The sequence below is a fragment of the Equus przewalskii genome, chromosome 31, assembly GCF_037783145.1.
Source record: "Equus przewalskii isolate Varuska chromosome 31, EquPr2, whole genome shotgun sequence".
NCBI classification, from domain to species: Eukaryota; Metazoa; Chordata; class Mammalia; order Perissodactyla; family Equidae; genus Equus; species Equus przewalskii.
This window is the reverse complement of record NC_091861.1, coordinates 7606020-7620496: the sequence shown is the minus strand read 5'-3', so window position 1 is coordinate 7620496 and position 14477 is coordinate 7606020. Positions and strand designations below refer to the sequence as shown.

General features: G+C 47.0%; 1 protein-coding gene across 1 annotated transcript; it reads left to right on the top strand.

Annotated features, from left to right (window-relative positions):
* The first annotated feature begins 5377 nt into the window (after positions 1-5377).
* H3-3A (H3.3 histone A) lies at positions 5378-13965 on the top strand. The gene is made up of 4 exons (XM_070602501.1): positions 5378-5512; positions 7044-7194; positions 8402-8555; positions 13320-13965. The coding sequence occupies exons 2-4, from the start codon at positions 7067-7069 to the stop codon at positions 13446-13448; spliced, it is 411 nt and encodes a 136-aa protein (XP_070458602.1). The 5' UTR covers positions 5378-5512; positions 7044-7066; the 3' UTR covers positions 13449-13965.
* The last annotated feature ends 512 nt before the right edge of the window (positions 13966-14477 follow it).

Here is a 14477-nt window from a genome sequence, read left to right as displayed (position 1 = left end):
TATAATGGGGGTGAGGGCAGGGAGGACAAGGACTCAGGGGTGACTCTCTGAAGGGTCACACTGGAGCTGAGGCCTCAGAGCAGCCCAATGGTCTTCCCTGAAGGCTATGGGGGTGCCAGGAGATAGGTCGCCTCAGCCCTAGGGACCATGGCCCTGGCTGCAAGCAGCCCCGTCTGGGTCTCCTTGGAGGGCAGCCTGAGCAGCACGGGCCTGACCTGTGTCTCATGGTTGCCAAAGCACTGAGCAGATACAGGGTGCCCACCACTCACGGCCCCACGTGCCGTGCTGGGCACAGCCAAGGGGGCACTCTGCCCCTGGATCCCTGCGTTCGTCCTGCAGGGCAGGGAGCACTGCCCATCACAGACAAGGAGTCTGAGGAAGATCCATGCCAGGTGCCCCAGGAGCACTGGTACAGCCCAAAGGGCAGCAAGTCAGAGCTGGGGCCACGGGGGCCGCACCGGCTCCTGGTGCAGACCGGACTTCCCGTCTTCCTGTCAGGCGCTTCTCCACCTCGGTGTAGAGCCCCTTCTCGGCGGTGACCAGGCAGCCGCAGGGGACCGCTTCGCAGCACGTGTGCATTCTGCCCATTTGAGCTACAGTATCATTTTTAAATACTCAACCTTTAAAAAGTTCAACTGGATTCAAAATCCATTCACAAGAAATTTCAAGATTACGTTCGTCAATGAAAGAAAGGGAAGAATTTTAAATATATAACAAACTGTTAGACTTTTTTGAATGATTGAAAACAATTATTTTGAATTTTTTATCGCCTACTTGTGTGAATCAAGATTTTCAACGATGAGATCATCAAGAATTTGAAGAGATCTTCATTATAAAGTCTTGATGAAGAATAGCATATGGCCATTTCAAGTATAAAATCTGATATGAAAAATTATATTCATGGGTGTAAGCTCAACGTTTCTTTTTTTTTTTTTTTTTAAAGATTGGCACCTGGGCTAACAACTGTTGCCAGTCTTCAACTGTTGCCAATCTTTTTTTTTCTTTCTGCTTTATCTCCCCAAACCCCCCCTGTACACAGTTGTATATCTTAGTTGCAGGTCCTTCTAGTTGTGGGATGTGGGACGCCGCCTCAACGTGGCCTGATGAGCAGTGCCATGTCCGCGCCCAGGATCTGAACCCTGGGCAGCCGCAGCGGAGCGTTGGAACTTAACCACTCGGCCACGGAGCCGGCCAGGAGCTCAACGTTTCTAATCAAAACCTGTGAAAACATTTTATTTGGGAGTTTTACCCAAGTTTGAGATTTAATATCTTCCTTAAAACATAATATTTTATCTTACAGTGATTATGTAATATGAAAAAATAATGAATTCTTTAATCAAGTTCCGTATGAATGGCTCCAAATCCCCTCCACTTTTCTTCAGTGTACGTTATAAATATGATCATTTTCTAAGAGTAAAAAAACAGGAGAAAGTGGGAAATGTTGCCTTGGAAGATGAGTGAGTCAGTCCTGTGAAAAGCCGAGGGACAGCACTCAAGCTGAGGACACCCAAGCGTAATGACCCTCAGGAAGGAAGCGCTGGACAGACCGAGGTGGCTGGGTCCCAGGGAGGGCAGGAGGGATGATAGGCCCTGCGAGAGCAGGGGGCGGCCACCGCGTGGATTTAAGCAAGAGTGTGACTTAATCCGCTTTCCGTTCTCTAAATCTAATCTCCGCATGCTGCAGTAGAGCTCGGAAGACGAGGCGCGAGAGTGGAAAGAGAGAGGTCACGTAGGAAGCGACCGTGGGGCCAGACGGGAGGCGAGAGAGGAGCAGGTCACTGTGAGAAGCTTGTCAGAGGAAGGACCCATAGGACTATGGGGGTGACAGAAAGGGAGGCTTAAGGAGGATGCCCGTGCCTTGGTTTGAGCAGTTGAGTAAATCACAATGCCATTCGCTGGGCAAGACCGAGGGGGCCAGCTGTGGAGAGAGGACTGGGGTCCCAGAGCCTCAGGACGCATCTTTCAACCAAGTGCAAACAGAGAATGCAGAGATGACAGAGATTTAATAGGTATATCAACCATCTATTTGGCTCCTACGATACATACTGAGATATCTACAGATGAAATGACGTAAAATTCTGGGACTTGCTTCAAAATGATTCAAATGGGGGAGGTAGGGGAGTAGAGGTGTAGACGAAACACAAGATTGGTCATGAGTAGGTCATTTCTGAAGCTAGGTGATGGGCACAGCAGGGTTCATCACACTATTCTGTCTACTTTTGGAACTAGATGAGCTGACCCAATAAGGAGGGACAGCAAATGGGGAAAGGCCCCAAACTGGGGGTGGAGGGGGGTGGTCATGCTAGACCAGTGGAAAGAAACAGGTAAGACCACTGCCGTTCTAGACTTTACATTCTTTTGGGAAGAGACAGATAATAAACAAATAAACAAACATGATACATTAAATCAATGTGACCAAGAAGAAAGAGTGATGTGAGAGTGTGCATGCGGATAGCACCAGAGCAGCTAGAAACAACAGCTCCATAAGGCAGTTATCTTTGCATCAGACTGACTCAGAAGCCAAGCAGATACTAATAATGGTGCTTTGATTTTTGTTTATTTACTTATTTTTGCTGAGGAAGATTCACCCTGAGACAACATCTGTTACCAATCCTCCTCTTTTTGCTGAGGAAGACTGGCCCTGAGCTAACATCTGTGCCCATCTTCCTCTGTTTTATATGTGGGACACCTACCACAGCATGGCTTGCCAAGCAGTGCCATGTCCACACCCGGGATCTGAACCTGCAAACCCCGGGCCGCCAAAGCAGAACGTTCGAAGTTAACCACTGAACCACTGGGCTGGCCCCCATCTTTCTCTATTTTGTATGTGGGACACCTGCCACAGCATGGCCACTGGTGAGTGGTGTAGGTCCGTGCCCAGGAACCGAACCCAGGCCACCGAGGTGGAACTTAACCACTAGGCAACAGGGCCCGCCCCTAGCAGTGCTTCTAAAATCCTTTCCATTTGACTTTTTAAACTTTTACTTATAAGCAATTCTAAATTACTGGCCATAGGCATTCTATTCTAGGGAAAATGTTTTAACTTAAAAGCTTTTGCTTCCCTCCTCTCCATTTTTTTAAACTCCTAATTTTGAAGCCATCATTAGCCCAAGAGTTCTAGAAGTAGAGGCAATTCAGGATGAACCCTGAGGCCCCTTTCAAGTCCCTTCCTGCCCTGGAGGCGCCCATCCCCCATCCTCTGGGCTCTAAAGATCACATCTCCCCTCAGCTACAGTTCTTGCCACTCCTAGGGCTCCAAGGACCTCTTTCTCTCTCCTCCGGGTGTTACTTCCCGGTGCAAGACAAAGCTTCCGGAGATCATAAGCTCCATGAGGGCAGGACCGCTGCCTGTGTTGTTCACTGCTGTATTCCCAGCACCCAGAACTGTGCCTAGCACATAGCTGGCACTCAATCAATATTCACTCAGTGACCGAACTTCCTGAAGCCACTAGGTAGGTAACCAGACACCCACCCAGGTGCTGAACTGGACTGGACTTCTCCACTAGAAAGAGCCTCTGGCCGCTCTTCGCCCAGATAAATGTGACTTCATTTACAGATGGACAGCTGCGTTGGTTCAGATAATCCAAGATCAGAACTATTTCACCTAAAATAGTCTTTCCTTTCCTTAGAAACATTTTTTTTTTCCAAGCCAAAAAATAGAAGCTACGGAAAAATCTAGCATAGAAAGAGAACATTACCCATGTCATTTAACATTTCTTGAAGATATGATGAATTTAATTGATGTGGAACAGGTTTCTTGGATAAATCCAACAACAAATATTTTGGTCTCCTGAAAATAAAACAAAACAAAACAAAAAACAAGCAAACAAAACTCTTCTTGGCCCGAATTATAGAAACTTCGCTGGCAGCTGCGCCCAGGCTTTTTTGCATATGTGCTTTTAGGACGGGTCTGCAGATTGCGTGTGTTCTGCACAGCAACCACAGACACTTAACATTCATTAAGTAATAATGAAACAGGAGGCCTGGATTTTTTGTTTCTCCTGGGTCTGTTCCTCACTTAAGTGACCTTGGACACATCTATTCCCTCCCTCGTATCTGATTTCTCTATATCCGTTTCAGGATGTTTATGACTAAGATGCTTTATAAGATCTTCAGATGACAAATAGTAGTGCCTTCCATCTATGAAACTTATTCTCCTTCGCTATCCTGTGGGACGTCTGCATGACACTCCTGTTGAAAACCCTCACACAGCTGCGGAGCGCTGTCAAGACCATCTAGGGACGGTGCAGATATTCTAAGGCCGACGAACTGAAGATGTGGATAACTTGAACCGTGAAGTCCTTTTCCTATGCTACTGAGAACCGGAAAATTGTTAAATGTAATAATCCCCAAACCACGTTTTCCTTATTTCTGCCGTTTTCCGCCACATTTAAACTATGCAGAAGCTGCTGACAACATCTGACTGCCCTGGATTTGGCAATTCTACCGAATACTGACACGGTTAAAGGGCCCGGCTGGCTGGCAGGACAGGCTGCCAGCACCGGTAGTCAGGCCCTGGTGCAGTCGACAGTGTGTTCCATACATCGTTTTAGTGGCTTATAAAACACAGCCATCTTGCATCAGGCACCCCGGCCCAGGAAGGCGGCGAGCCGGGTCCCCGCGGCCCCGCAGAGGCCACCCAAGAGGGGCCGGGCGGCGCGCTGGCCGAGCCCGTTCGCACCGCGCGCGGCCCCGCCCGCAGCCCGCCTCGGCGGCCCGCCCGGCGTCCGCTCCGATAAAGTTGCCGGCAGGCGGCCCGGCGGCCCCCGGCCCGGAGCGACGGCGGGAGCGGGGCCGGCCGCCCGCCCGCAGGCTGCCGGAGCGGCCCCTCCTCGAGCGGGCGCGGGCGCGGGCCGAGGCGGCGCTCCGCGAGCTTCCTGTCGGGCCTGTTTACAACTGGGGCGCGGCGGCCCGGCCGGCGGCTCCGTCCCCGCCCCCACGCCGCCGGGGCGCTCGGGGGCGCGCGCGGGCCCGGCCGAGACGCCTGCAGGCCGGGCGTGCACCGGCCGCGCCGCCTCCGCGTCCTCCCTCCCTCTCTGCCTGCCCGCGGGCCCCCCGGCCGGGGCTCGGGGGTCCGGGGGCGTGCGCGGCCGGAGCGGGCGGGGCGTGCGGGGCCGCGGCGCGGGCACCCGGGCGGCAGCAGCGGCGGCAGCGTCCGTCTGACCTGGAGCCGGCGGCCCCGGCACGTCTTTTGTGTTTGTACACACACGGCGCGAGGCGGCGCGGGAGGGGCGGGCGGCGCGCGGGGAGGGGCGAGCGCGCGCCGGCGAACGGGCGCGCGGGGGGAGGGGCGGGGGCGGGGCGCGGGCGCGGGCCGGGGGCGGGGCCGAGCCTTCCCTCCATTGTGTGTGATTGGCTGGCGCGCGGCGCGGGGGCGGGGCGGCGTGTGTTGGGGGCTAGCCTCGGTGTCAGCCATCTTTCAATTGTGTTCGCAGCCGCCGCCGCGCCGCCGTCGCTCTCCGACGCCAGCGCCGCCTCCAGCTCGCCGAGCTCCAGCCGAAGGAGAAGGGGGGTAAGTTTCCCCGTCCGCCCGCTCCCCGCGCCCGAGCCCCGCTGGCCGTCCGCCCCGGGCCGGGCCCCGGCGGCGCGGGAGCGGCCCCGCAGCCCCTCGGGCTCGGCCCACAAACTTTTTGGCCCCGAAATGGAGGCGCGGAGCGAGTTTGCCTCCCGCGGGCGGCGGCGGCGGCTCCCCCGTCCCTCGCCGCCTCAGCCCAACGGCAGCCGCCGCCGCGGCGCCGAGCTGCTCCCTCCTCCCCGCGCCCGGCTCCTCTTTCTTCGCTGAAAGGCCGCCCGCCGCCCCTTCCCGGGACCCCAGACCCTCACCACGACGCGCGCGGGCCCCTTAACTGCCGCCCCCGGGCCCCGGCCCCCAGTTTTCGGGCGGGAAAGGGGTGGAAATCGCCGCCGCTTCGCACCCCGGGGTAACTCGCTTTCCGCTGCCTCCCCACAGTTGTAGCTCAGCTTCACCATCTTGTCTCTCCTCTCTGGTCACCGACCATATTTTTCTCCCCCGTTTCTCTCTTCCCCATTTCGAAAAAGGAGGAAAAATTTTTTAAAGAGGGACCTGTTTTTTTCTTTCCTTTTTTGGAGAAGCGGAAACTTGATGCTCTGGAAATGCAAAAAAAAAAACTTTTGCATTTCGGAGGGCGGCACGTGGCAGGGGATCGGGGGGTTTTTTCGAGCGTTTTGGTGTTTTTGTGTGTCTGGCAGGGAATCGGATACGTGGGGCGATTGTTTCCATTTTGTTCTGGTCTGGGCGCCGAGTTGGTGGCCGCGCGGGGCGCGGGGCGGTCGGGCCGGGGGCCGGGACCCGGGCCGGAGGAGGCGAACCCAAAAGTTTACGTGCCGCCGGGTGGCCGGTCCCGGGCGTTAATTGCAGCCCGGGTGCGGGGCACTTTTATTTGGCTGCGAAGCCCGGAGGACTGGACGGAGGACGGCGCTTTGTAGAAGGCTCGCTGGTGCTCGCTGTTGTTCCTCTCTTGTTTTTCGAGACGCCTTTTTGTCAACACAGCTGTAAAAGATGCAAAACCGGGAATGTTTTGAGATATTTACAGCGATCTATCAACTGCCAGGCGCGGGGGGCTCGCGGGGGGGGGCGGCCGGCGGCGGGGTTGGGGGGGGCTAAGACCTTTTTTTTTTGCAGTAATTTGACTCGACCCTTCTCTGGTTTGTGGCTTCGTTCTTTTGACTTGTTTGTGGCTCGAATGTTTACAGACATTTCTAATTTCTAGTTTAATTAAAGAAATGGAAGCCGAGGCTGTTGGGGGGGGGGTCTTTTTGTTTTGCCGTTGGTCGCTCGGATTTGGGGATTTTTGAGAGATGATTTGCGTGAATGGTAACGATTTTCTAGTACTACAGTTTGTTTCAAGAAGTCGTATTTGGGTGGCAGGCATAATCTGCACCCTTTCAAATTATATAACATTACGGACGTTATGTTTTTATACGGAGCATAATTTGCAGATTTCGGGGGCGGGGGCAGTGACAGGGGAACTTGTATGTTTGTCAGTGGCATATGGTGATTTTTGTTTTTTTAATGCTGGTAGGTAAGTAAGGAGGTCTCTATACCATGGCTCGTACAAAGCAGACTGCCCGCAAATCGACCGGTGGTAAAGCCCCGAGGAAGCAGCTGGCTACAAAAGCCGCTCGCAAGAGTGCGCCCTCTACTGGAGGGGTGAAGAAACCTCATCGTTACAGGTATTCAGAAAGGAAAGGAAAAAATGGGGCGAAGTCTGTCTGCCGAAGCAGTATCCGTGTGATCTAACGAAAAGATGTATAATAAGCAAACTTTTTGCTCTAGGGAAACTGATGTTTTTTTCCTTTTGAGTATTTACTAATACTTAAAAATATGTGCAAAATTTACTGTTAGGTTTTATTGGGAACTTGTATAATTTTGAAGCCATAATCTTACCCGTGGCCCAAAGGAGACCTATTGCATCATAAAGAACGTTAATAGGACGGAATAACGTTTTATTTAGCCGTTGTTAGTAGTATATATTTTTTAAATAGTAAAGTGGGATTTTTAAAATACATTTTTGAGGACACCCTTGCTTTTGGTAAAATAGTTTAATCAAGATGGGATGTTTTGTTTTAGTAAAGCTCCCATCCCTCATTTACTTGAGTCGGTTTATTTCCTCCTTTGGGCGCCTTTGGTTTTGAACTGCCCTGAGCAGTGTTGTTAAAGGCATCTGCCATTAGAGGGCAGAAGGTTTCCGTGCTTAGGTGGCCTCTGCAAATGATTTTACAGTTAACCTAAACTAAAGCTCGTACAGTGGGGGAAATAAGTCAGAACTGAGTTCCATTTCTTGCTGATAGTTACTTAGTTTTTAAAAAAAAACCTCTTCTGTGTGGAAGATACACTGCACAATCAAATTTAAGTCATTAATTCAAATGTAATCATTGACGAGGGATGGGCAGGTAAAGTAAAGAGATTCTGGGAAATTGAGCTTACATACCACAAATGTACTTGTGTTGGGAGGTCTTTTAGAAGAATTGAGGGTGCAGGTGGGAAGGAGGCGAGTGGTGCCAAATTAAGAAGAGTCTGAAGAATTTTGACTTCTATGTTAGTGGCCTGATACCGTCCCAAGTTGTAATTATAACAGAAGTTAAGAGGCGTGTATATATATAAATGTTAAAGATGAAGAAAATAAATGGGACTTTTTGATAAACTCCCTGTCAGGAATCTCCTTTAATGTTAATATTATGCCTTTTGCTTTAAAGTTATTGTTATGTTACTCTTAATAGACACGAATGTTCAGGTCATGAATTGATAAGTGAAATTTGATGCAGAGGCTGAAGAGTAGTTGGGCGGTTTATTTTTTGAAGAATGACTGTTTCTTTATAGCTGACCACTCATCCTTTCATGCATTTGGTAACCATTTCTTTCATGTTGATTTTTTTAAAGGCCTGGTACTGTGGCACTCCGTGAAATTAGACGTTATCAGAAGTCCACTGAACTTCTGATTCGCAAACTTCCCTTCCAGCGTCTGGTGCGAGAAATTGCTCAGGACTTCAAAACAGATCTGCGCTTCCAGAGCGCAGCTATTGGTGCTTTGCAGGTAAAATGGTGGGTGGGAAAGGCTCTGAGAGTTGGTGGTCCTGCTGTGTGCCAGGACAACTCTGAATATCTTCATATGCTTATATAACTTAATCATCACAAGCCTGTGAGTCAGTGCTATCTGTATTTCACTGTTGGGGTGTTAAGGTTAAGTTACTCAAGATTATACACACAGAAAATGTAATTCGAATCCATTTGGGTCACAATCGTAATTTGAACACGTTTGACTCTAAAACCTACTGTGCGTTCCATTAGACCATTGTAAATATTGCACTGAGAACTGTGTGTAAAGGAAAAAGACGCTCTGTTTTGGCTTACGGGCACTGCAGGACGGTCTGCAGACACGCGGCTCAAAGTTTGTATTGGTAATCGGTTTCAAACAGTGGCTGCTGTAAACTGATGATCACAGTAACTGTCCTGGCCCTGAGGAGGCAGGTGCAGGTGGAGAGAGCATAGTGTCTAGGGCGGGAATAGGCGGCGCTGAGGAGTCCAAGATGAGAGGCAGTGAGTGAGAGTGAGGACTGGGTTGACGGGAAAGGCAGGCCAAAAGGCGATCCTGGGCCTGTAGAGGGACGGGGGTTTGAAGCCTTGTGGTTTGCTAAAGGAGGACTATGAGTTTCCACTTAAATGGGAAACATGCTGAATTTAATCTTAGCTCCAGGGTGTCAGAACTTGGAGAAATACTGTCTTAGAGGTGGTTATATAGTTGAGATATTTGTAGTTTGTGACAAGATTAAAATTTGAAATGTCCACAAGTAAGATGTTTGATTAGGTGTGTGAGTATTATTAACATTAATCAGTTAAGTAACCTGTTTTATATTGAGTGTTTGGCATTCCTTAAATCAGTACATCTCAAAGTATAGTAAGACTACCACCTCCATCAGAGCATGGGGTTAGAGGTGATTACAAATGCAAATTGCTAGGCACCACCACAGACCTGAATCAGCTTCTGTGGGGAGGGTCCGGAATCTACATAACACTCCATTGGAGGGTTTTTAAAGCTGCTGTTGCTGTGCCAAGCTTTTGCTTTATGTGTAAGGAGGATTTGATAGGTGGATTCTGCACTGGAGTTTAATTGGTTGAGCTGTTTCTATGGTTAGTCTAGACTTCATTTGATTGGTGAGTTCCAGGAGGAGGCAGCCATTAAATTCTCAATGAATTGAAATTACTGAAATTTCAAACTACTAAAACCTTCCTGTGCTGTTACTTAAAACTTTATTTTCTGTTTTAATCGCTGCTTATTTTTGGATCTCATTTCATTTATTACAACAATTGCAAATTACGTTTTCCCTGCTATATTTTAAATATAGAAATATTACTAAGATTCTCAAGCATTGATAGAAAGCTGCTAATTTTGTTTTCTGGTTACAGTTAGCAGAACTATGCTTGAAGAACACAGCATTATACTTGAAAGACCGACATTTTTTAGCTTAAGTGTTAGTGATAAAGCCTTGTAAATTGAGATTACTAAACAATCTGGGTAAAAGACGATTGTCTTTTTTTAATTCATGTTTAGACTTCCGTTGTTGCTGTTACGGTGTGTGCTCTGGGTGTGTCAGTAAGTGTGTTGTATTGGTTTTGAACAGAATCTTCACCTCTGCTGCCTCTAGTATGCAAGCGTTAAATAGCCCTTACCTTACTGGAAACAGTAACCTTTGTTACAGGTTCTTTTGTTTTGTGTTTGCTCTGACATACACAGACTTCAGTTCTAAAGACGTAGAGATGGAGAATTTGCTAATGGAAATAGGGTAATAGAGGAGAGCCGTTGAATTAGCATTCCAAATGACACTTTCTTTTTGGCTTTAGAATTACCCAGTTTACCACTTTTCCAGTACAACTAAATGAGAGGGGGAGGCGGTCCAGTGAGGGTGGTAGAGAAGTTGGTCTGGGTTTGCCGTAGGTAATCAAGAAGTGACTAACTTACAATTGAGCCTTTGCCTCAGTGTCTGACAGTTTGAACTAAGGTGTCTGTTACAAATGGACGTTGGTGTCCTGAAATGGTAGAAGAGTCAGGCATTGAATATACTCAAAATGTTGTAAATAATATTTCCTTCCAGTTGTAAGATAGATATTTTTTGTGATTATCTCAAAATTAATTATGTTCATTGGGCTACAAATTAACATGGCGGTCTTTAATTCCCATTATAGCCTTAATGTTTAGGAGACTTTGGGACGTTCGTAATATATGGGTCATGATCAAACCCGCTCTGAGCGTTGAATCTTCTCCCAGAGGTGACCAGACACAACCCCATAAAACCAATAGCCAGGTTGTAAAGCAGCAGCAGTGGGAGCCCCAGCTGCCACCTGCCACATCGGAGTAGTAGGGGCACACATAGCGTAACCACATAAGTGCTGTGTGCCGACAGTGGTCCCACGTACCCTAGGTGTGTAGTAAGCTACGCCGTCTAAGTTTGTGTAAGTAGGCTCCGTGGACAACAGAATCGCCTGACGGCGCGTTTCTCAGAGCGTGCCTCCTTCATTAAGCGACTTATACCTGTACCAGGGAGCCTGTAGATCATACCACTCTAAAATGGTCTCGGAATCACAGGACCTGTTGGCTTGTCCATGTAGCAGCTCGTCCTGCTGCATTTTACAAAAGCTTTCTAGGTGAGTCTAATCCTGAGATATATTGGGTGAAACAAAATTAAACCTTTTTTCCTGAGGAACATCAGACCTAGTATCTGGTGTGCATTGTGAACCCTGAAGAGTAGGCTGCAGTGTGCCATGTTTTCCAAACTTTTTACCCATTGCTAGAATATCCCAAGAACGTTTCCCTGAATATTAAGGAGTTTTGCTTTTAATACTTTCTTTGGAATAGGTAAGATAGGAGGGACCAATTGCATAGAAAAGCTGCAAATTTGAGTTAGGGTTAGATATAAAAACAAAGCAGCGGAGCTGGCCCAGTGGTGCAGCAGTTAAGTTCGCATGTTCTGCTTCGGTGGCCTAGGGTTCGCTGGTTCGGATCCCGGGTATGGACCTGGCACCACTTGGCAAGCCATGCTGTGGTAGTCGTCCCACATATAAAGTAGAGGAAGCTGGGCGTGGATGTTAGCTCAGGGCCAATCTTCCTCAGCAAAAAGAGGAAGATTGGCAGTAATTAGCTCAGGGCTAATCTTCCTCAAAAAAAAAAAAAAACAAATATTTATTGAACATCTACTTGAGGGCAAGGCATTGTGAGAATAAGATGAGATCTCTATTAAGTAATTGGGCATTAAAAGGTGGCTGGTTTGCAAGGCCCTCTTGGCTGTGAGTGCCAAGGAATTGGGAGGAATTCAAGGTTGCCTGCACCTGGGAACCGGGGGCAAGGGGAGTGCTTGCTTTCTCCTTCATGGAATAACCTTGAGCTAGACCTTACCGGGGAGGTAGGCAAGACCTGGCTCTTGATAACAAATGCTACAGAAAGACACGTAGGGATAGTAAAATTCAAATGAAACAAATATTTACAGGAGAGAGAGAGAAGGCTGCAAAGGTTGAAGGTATAAAAGTGAAGGGAATAGTTTTTTCATAAGATGAAATAATACTGTAAGCCATTTGAATTACTTGTTGCTGTGTTAATGCTTTTAAAAGCAGACTCTCAATGGTTTTATTACAAAGTCAGAATGCTTGTAAAAAGCAAGTCGAGCTATTCCCATCTGTGTATCGTCTGTATTATGGGGTATTAGGGAGTTTGAATTGCTTGAGTATTTTGTGTTTCTTTTTTAGTTTTATCATTACGTAAAGATTCCAAAATGGAAATTATTTATTTATTAAGACAAAAATAGCAAGTATAAAAATCTACATCTTTTGTAAATATATCTTGAACAGAGAAATAACTTCCATATAGAAAAAGAGAGAAGGTCGAGTAAGCTCCCTCATTTAATGCCCCTGGCTCACCAGGACAGTCTGGCTAATGACTGGACTAAAGCAGAGCAGTACTTTTCTTCATTCCAAAATGAGCAAGCAGGTGTTTTAACTTAGACTAAAGGATTCTTCAACTTTTTTGACAACTGTAAGATGTACTAATAATTGGAATTATTAATTATAAATAGAAGCTCCCCTTTTTTCTCTTTCCATGCCAAGCGTCAGTGTACAAGTCATATAGGCAGCAGTCTTTGAGTAATAGTGAAAATAAGATGCCTTCAAAGAATCTTACAGTGTAACGGGAACATCCAGAGGGCTCAGCATTAATTCTACAGGGTACCAAATGTCATTATAGATTGGGGTACAGAGAAGAAGGTAGACTTAGGGATGTGGGGCAGGGGTCACAACCCTAGGCAAAATAGGTCAAAGTATGTAAATAGCACAAGTCTGGTGTGTTCTGGGACCTGTAGGACTGTAGTGATAAAACTGAAGTGTAGAAGGGAAGGTAGGGGAGGGCTGTGTGATGGAGAGCATTGTCAGCTGTGTCGCATTATTTGGCAAGGCAGAGGCTCCAACAGCTGTATAGGAGTGTAAGAGTCAGAGTAAGGAGGACCTGGCGGTGGGGGAGCGGTTATTGCTTTGGCTACTTGGTTCCATTTATCTTGTAAAGATGAGAATGTTAGTTTAAATTGGATTTCTTGCTTTACTCAAGACACATTTCAGTTAATTAGAAATCACATATTAGCATTAGAAAGATTAAACTTTCTTAGTAGTAGGTTTTAAAATGTAAGACTGGTAAAATAGTCAACATCAGAAGAAGGAAGTTTTTCAAGGGTTCAAAAACCTCATTGTTTTAACTGATAGAGATGTATCTTAACTGCTGTAACAATACCATTAATATTTTTTTTCTTTATTTCTGTTGCAGGAGGCAAGTGAGGCCTATCTGGTTGGCCTTTTTGAAGACACCAACCTGTGTGCTATCCATGCCAAACGTGTAACGATTATGCCAAAAGACATCCAGCTAGCACGCCGCATACGTGGAGAACGTGCTTAAGAGTCCACTATGAGGGGAAACATTTCATTCTTTAAAAAAAAAAAATCTCTTCTTCCTGTTATTGGTAGTTCTGAACGTTAGATATTTTTTTTCCATGGGGTCAAAAGGTACCTAAGTATATGATTGCAAGTGGAAAAATAGGGGACAGAAATCAGGTATTGGCTGTTTTTCCATTTTCATTTGTGTGTGAATTTTTAATATAAATGCGGGGACATAAAGCATTAATGCAAGTCAAAGTGTTTCAGTGAACAAGTTCCAGCAGTTCAACTTTATAACAATTATAAATAAACCTGGTAAATTTTTCTGGACAATGCCAGCATTTGGATTTTTTTAAAACAAGTAAATTTCTTATTGACGGCAACTAAATGGTGTTTGTAGCATTTTTATCATACAGTAGATTCCATCCATTCACTATACTTTTCTAACTGAGTTGTCCTACATGCAAGTACATGTTTTTAATGTTGTCTGTCTTCTGTGCTGTTCCTGTAAGTTTGCTATTAAAAGACATTAAACTCTATCTGCTTTTGGTCTTTATTATCAACTTACCCATACAGTTAATTCACTTGTAATTTCCATATTCTATTAATTTTAATATCAAGTGTTTTCTCACCTTATACCTGAAAGATAAGACCGTTGAGGGTCGGCCCGGTGGTGCAGCAGTTAAGTTCGCACGTTTCGCTTCTCAGAGTCCCAGGGTTCGCCAGTTCGGATCCCGGGTGCGGACATGGCACCACTTGCCATGCCATGCTGTGGTAGGCGTCCCACATATAAAGTAGAGGAAGATGGGCACAGATGTTAGCTCAGGGCCAGGCTTCCTCAGCAAAAAGGACTGGCAGTAGTTAGCTCAGGGCTAATCTTCCTCAAAAAAGAAAAAAAAGGTTGAGAGATGGGGAAAGTGTAAGCTTAGTGTGAGACGGAAATGAGCTTTTTGGCTTTGCTCCTAATTTTTTTAAGTTTGCAGATAGTAAATCTGTTTGCCACAACTAGATCTTAACTCTGGATATGTTGTATTCTAAACCAAGAATTCCA